Source organism: Mus musculus, chromosome 4 (assembly GCF_000001635.26).
Source record: "Mus musculus strain C57BL/6J chromosome 4, GRCm38.p6 C57BL/6J".
NCBI classification, from domain to species: domain Eukaryota; kingdom Metazoa; phylum Chordata; class Mammalia; order Rodentia; family Muridae; genus Mus; species Mus musculus.
The window spans coordinates 63320162-63326089 of record NC_000070.6 but is presented as its reverse complement, the minus strand read 5'-3'; the positions used below and the strand labels follow the sequence as shown (position 1 = coordinate 63326089).

The 5928-nt window shown below is 48.8% G+C and overlaps 1 protein-coding gene across 9 annotated transcripts in view; it reads right to left on the bottom strand.

Annotated features, from left to right (window-relative positions):
* Col27a1 (collagen, type XXVII, alpha 1) overlaps positions 1–5928 on the bottom strand; it is a 120983-nt gene that overhangs the window by 8902 nt on the left and 106153 nt on the right. For 8 of the 9 annotated variants that reach the window (XR_390328.3, XM_030253629.1, XM_030253633.1 and 5 more), the window contains 7 exons: positions 4553–4660; positions 2589–2642; positions 2109–2171; positions 1606–1659; positions 1424–1459; positions 1301–1318; positions 879–914 (listed from right to left, as the gene is read on the bottom strand). Coding sequence is in view for 8 of the 9 variants with exons in the window: in XM_030253629.1 (XP_030109489.1) it covers positions 879–914; positions 1301–1318; positions 1424–1459; positions 1606–1659; positions 2109–2171; positions 2589–2642; positions 4553–4660 (369 nt within the window). In the remaining variant the exon portion in view is untranslated. Of the gene's footprint in view, positions 1–878; positions 915–1300; positions 1319–1423; positions 1460–1605; positions 1697–2108; positions 2172–2588; positions 2643–4552; positions 4661–5928 lie in introns of those variants that run through there. The other variant, XM_030253631.1, reaches the window with a different exon arrangement.

Genomic DNA, 5928 nt, shown 5'->3' with positions numbered 1-5928 from the left:
CTACTTGTGCCGGAGACTTAGGTGGCTGGAGGCTGGAGGAGCTATCCAGCAGGACAAAGCGTGCCAGGCCACAAGCCTGTGGGCATGTTGGACTTCTTCTGAGTTAAAGCCCTTCCTCTCGGAAGGAGGAGGGGACTCCCAGGATTCCAAAGGAGTCACCAGTGCCCTCCCCGGTGGTGGGGGTGGGGTGGGGTGGTAGGTGCTCTCCTGCCAGCCGAGCTTCATGCAAACTGGAGAGGAAGCTCCAGCAATGCAGCTCTCAGGAGCCATCATCCAGGGGGCTTCTCGAGGACACAGCTGCCTCTGAGCTGCTGATGCTCCCCGTAAGTAAACCCAACAAGCACACTGGCAAACTAAGCTAGACCGGGGCGGGGGCGCTTCTTTGCTCTGTCAATTTCCTATCTAAGATGGACAGATGCTGGTTGACATCTGCCCAGGAAAAGCCACACCACAAGTCCCCACTGGACCTGACCTATGTTCCCTACAAATCTGTAAGCCACAGGAAGCATACAAGAGCCACATGGCTTTAGGTCAGGGAACATTCTGCCATTAAAACCTTGGTCTCCAGGCTGGGGAGATGGCTTATAGCTTATAAGATAAGACCCCTTGCCTTTGCCAGGAACCTGGATTTGTTCCTAGCCTTCATTTGGTGGCTCATGATCATTTATAACTCCAGTTCCAGGTGATCTAACTGCCTCTTCTGACCCCCCAAAGCACCAGGCATGCTTGCAGTATACACTTACATGAATGTAGACTAAAAATTCACACACATGAAATAAGAAAAATCTTTAAAAACAAACAGAAACAGCCTTGGTCTCATTCAGAGGAACCTGCCTCCTGCCCTGGGAATCCAAAATACCCAGCATGCAGCTACCTACCGGGGGACCTGGCCGGCCCCTTGGACCAGGAGGACCCTGTGGAAGAAAGAAGAGACAGTCAGCTCTGGACAGTTCCTTACCCAGGCTGTCTTTTGTCCTACCCAGACCCAGAGATGATGTTCCCCTGGGGAAGGGTACAGAGAAAAAGAATGTCAGAGAGAGAGACACACACAGACACACACAGACACAGACACACATACACAGAGAGAGAGACACACACACAGACACACAGACACACACACACACACACACACAGAGAGAGAGAGAGAGAGAGAGAGACAGAGACACAGAGAGAAGACAGACAGAGAGAGAAGACAGAGAGAGAGAGAGACAGAGATAGAAAGGTGTCACTGTGGAAAGGAGAGCCCGAGAACCCCCCACTCCTGTCCCCAGTCCCAAGTCCTCACACCCACTCTACTTACCCTTGGGCCTTGCAGTCCCTGGAGATAGAATTGAGGGGAGAGACAGTTAGGAGATGTGCTCTGAGCAAAGGATCTCCCCCCCCCCATTGCCCCATAGTACTGCCAGCCAGGCTGTCCACTCACCAAGTCTCCTCGGCTGCCTCTGTCACCTTTGGGACCCTGAAACAAACCATAGCATTGGGTTAGGGCTCAGAGGCAAGTCCTATTTCCCATATGGGGAAACTGAGGCTCAGACTAACCCTGAGTCACGAAACACTTGATCTCAGGATACAGGAGACCCTTGCAGCCTTCCCCTTTGCACATACCGGGAGTCCAGAAGGTCCCAGCATTCCGGGGGGGCCAATGATACCTTCCTTTCCCTAAAGGAGAGAGAGGCTATGAGTCCTCGATCTGGGCCTGGGGAATAGAGTGACAGAGGAGGGTGGCAGCTGAGTGTCCCATGGGAATGAAAAGGATACCCCTTCAAGCAGGGCTGGGTCATGCATCTTCTGAGCCCCGTCTGTATGCTGGGGTGGGGTCAGGCCATGCATCTTCTGGGCCTCTTCTGCATGCTGGGGTGGGGCTAGGCTATATGTCTCCTGAGTCTTTCTGCATGCATAGGGTGGGCCACAAGTGTGGGGCAGGGAAGGACTGGGGTAGTGGCAGGGTGAGTGAGCAAGGTGTGAAGCTGCCACAACTGCATTTAGGGGAGGCTCTAAGAGCAAAGGAGCAGAAAGACGTGTGTGCTCAACCAGCTGATGGCCAGCCTCGGACCAGGGGTGGGGGTGGGGGTGACTACCAAGCAGGAACAGGAAGGAGGGAGACTTACCATCAAGCCAGGAGGCCCCCGAGGACCTTGGATGCCTTTGAAGCCAATGTCTCCAGGGGGGCCCTGTGAGAAGCAGAAAAGGGTTGTGCCTGGGGCAGCCACTGGGGAGTACCTAGCAGCCTCCATGCCCCTGAGTTCTGGCTGGCCTGTGCCCTCTTAATTTTATGAGATGCCCTGGGAAGAATAGTAAAGGCTCCTGATGCTTCGGCAGGTACAAGCTATGCAACATCGGAGGGCTAAGTCATGTATGCCTTGGGTCTTAGTGCTTACAACAGCTTTCTTTGTCTGTTAGGGTTCTTTTTCAGACTGGGAAAGCAAGGCTTGTATACTGAGTCATGTGCCCGAGGCATGGAGCTACTAGGCTGAGCACAGTTGCAGCTGGCTTCTGACTCACACTGGGAGGAGGGCTAAGTGAAGACTCATGGGGTGAATCCACAACTAGATGAGCCACAGGTGATAGACAGGAATGAGACTTGGTACCTTGGGTCCAAAGAGGCCAGCCACTCCTGGGAAGCCCATCTCGCCAGAGTCACCCTGTGGGGAGAGCAGGACAAGATGGTGTGGGTGGAGCCAGGACAGGCTGCACCCAGGACAGTCACAGGCATTATGCCGTGCCTCCCGGCTCAGAGTCTCACGGCAATGCTCTACAGTCAGGAGCTCCTGTCCCCGATCCTTATGAGAGAAGACAAACAGGTGTCCCTGCCCACCCAGACAGCTCTATAAAGCACAGTTTCCTGACAGAAACCCTCCATTGATGGCTGCTTAGAAAATAATTTTATACAACAAAGTTTCACTCCTTCCTTTTGGGTATGAATGCCTTTATTTTTCTTGCCTTATTGCCATGGCTGGATGCATAGTACTGCATTGAGAGACGCGGTGGCTTGCTTCTGCTCTTTCAGAGAAAGCACCCAGCCAATCACCACAATGCAAATTAACTGTAGGATTTGCTCACATGTCAGGGAGGAAGTTCTCTTGCATACCTACTTTAGTGAGGCTTCCTTTCCCTCCCTCTCCCTGATCAGAAATGAAATTATAATCTTGTCACATGTGTTTCCTGCACCTATAGTGACAATCAACTGGGTGACTTTTCTCTTTCAGTTTGGCAAATTGGTTTAGTGTGAATTTTACTGACCTATTTCCCAATCTTGCCTTCCTGTGGCCAGCTTCACTTGGCCTTGATGCATTACCCTTTACATGCACTCTTGCTTCTGTTTTGATAACATTTTACTGAAAATTGCTATACAGACTACGCTGGTCTGATGGGTCTGATGTGTTTGTTTGCTTGCTTGTTTGTTTGTTTGTTTGTTTGTTTGTTTTTCTTAAATGTCTTTGACTAACTTTAATGTTAGAGTAATAATGACTTTGTGGACCGAATGGGAGTCTCTTCTTCTGGCTTCTGTAAGTTTCCGTAGGGTTGGTACTATTGCCTCTTTAAGTGTGCTGTAGGGTCACCAGGGGAACCATCTGGGACAAGAACATTCTTTGTGGGAAGTTTTATTAAGGGGTATGCTCACACTCTTTCAGGATACAAAGTGGTTAGGACATCCTTTTTTTTTCAAGTTAGCTTTGAAAGCTTTGCCTTTGAACGGCTTTGCCCATTTTATGCAGGCTGTTTAGTTTCTGGGCTGGTGCTCCTTTGCCATAATTTTGTTACCTCTGATATCTTAAGTGACAGATACCATCTCTCATTCTGACATTAATAATATGTGTATTCCACTTTTTCTGTCTTGAGAAGTCTAACTAGACATATATGAATTTTGTTGACCTTCTTGGAGACCCTATTTTGTATTTATGGTCCTCATCATTTGCTTTCTACTGCTTATATTGTTTCTATTTTTCTTAGACTCTTAGATGCTTTAGTGGCTTTGATGCCGCCACTGATTTAAAGTGCTACAAACACTCCCTAGGGTAGCCTGGGCAGTGTCCCACAAACTCAGGTGCATTGTCTTCTCATATTCTCTTGATTCAATGCACTAATTTGCCTTCTGATTTCTTCTTTGACCCAGGGATCGTTTAGATGTCTGCTACATAGTTTCCAGGTAGGTAAGGCACAGGGAGACAGTCTTATACAGAAAGAGTACTGTCCCTGGAACCCAGGATGCCAAGTTCTACTGATGATTCTTATTCCCATTTTGAATGGGCTGTACAGACCCCTTCTTCTAGACCCTTGACACTTTCTTCCTGAGCAGAGGGAGATAAATAGCATCTGATGACCACAGACAGCATGGCTCTGCCTTTGATATCAAGTGAATAGGCAGCTTTTGGCCCTGTGCACACACCTATGAATATGTTTCTCTGTGTGTGTGTGTGTGTGTGTACGTGCGCGCGCGCTCGCGTGCGCACAGAGTGTACATGCCTTTTGAGTACGTCTATGTGAGTGTGTGTATACTCATGGCTTTAAGCATGTGATGCATGGTCATGCATATGCCCTGAGGCTGACTCACCGGCTGGCCTTTGGATCCTGGCTCCCCCTGGTTCCCAGGAAGCCCTGTTCCACCTTCTGTCCCTCGTTTTCCAGGGGGACCCAGTTGCCCAGGTAACCCACTTTCACCCTTCAAGAAACACATCAAAATCATCAGTCCAAAGAATACATAGGTCCAAGACCAGTGGAAGGGGGATCTAGAGCAGTAAAGCAGAGATTTCATGAGGTCTCAGAATGGCAGAGGAGACATGGGGATGTGGTTGGACAAGCTCAGACCCCTGGCAGAAGCCTGCCTCATGACTCTGACCTCCTCTCTGTATCCAGCAAAGTTCTTGATTCACTATTCCTCCCTGGCAAGACATGTAGACTTCGTCTCTTCGTCACCCATCCCTACCTCCCTGGCCCAATACAGAGGGTCACAACCTTTCTTCAACTAGCTCATAAACGTAGGGAAGCCAAACACCATATCTGGGTCCTTCATTTACATATTGCCTTCTGGGTGTAGCCCTAGGCTAGACAGAGAAGCAGCTCAAGGACCCGTTGTAAGAAGCCTAGAGATTCCACCTCACACCAGTCAGAATGACTAAGATCAAAAATTCAGGTGACAGCAGATGCTGGCGAGGATGTGGAGAAAGAGGAACACTCCTCCATTGTTGGTGGGATTGCAAGCTTGTACAACCACTCTGGAAATCAGTCTGGCAGTTCCTCAGAAAATTGGACATAGTACTACTGGAGGATTCCGCAATACCTCTTCTGGGCATCTATCCAGAAGATGTTCCAACCGGTAAGAAGGGCACATGCTCCACTATGTTCATAGCAGCCTTTTTATAATAGTCAGAAGCTGGAAAGAACCCAGATGCCCCTCAACAGAGGAATAGATACAGAAAATGTGGTACATTTACACAATGGAGTACTACTCAGCTATTAAAAAGAATGAATTTATGAAATTCCTAGGCAAATGAATGGACCTGGAGGGCATCATCCTGAGTGAGGTAACCCAATCACAAAAGAACTCACATGATATATACTCACTGATAAGTGGATATTAGCCCAGAAACTTAGGATACCCAAGATATAAGATACAATTTGCTAAACGCATGAAACTCAAGAAGAACGAAGATCAAAGTGTGGACACTTTGCCCCTTCTTAGAAATGGGAACAAAACACCCATGGAAGGAGTTACAGAGACAAAGTTTGGAGCTGTGACGAAAGGATGGACCATCTAGAGACTGCCATATCCAGGGATCCATCCCATAATCAGCTTCCAAACGCTGACACCATTGCATACACTAGCAAGATTTTGCTGAAAGGACCCAGATATAGCTTTCTCTTGTGAGACTATGCCAGGGCCTAGCAAACACAGAAGTGGATGCTCACAGTCAGCTATTGGATGGATCA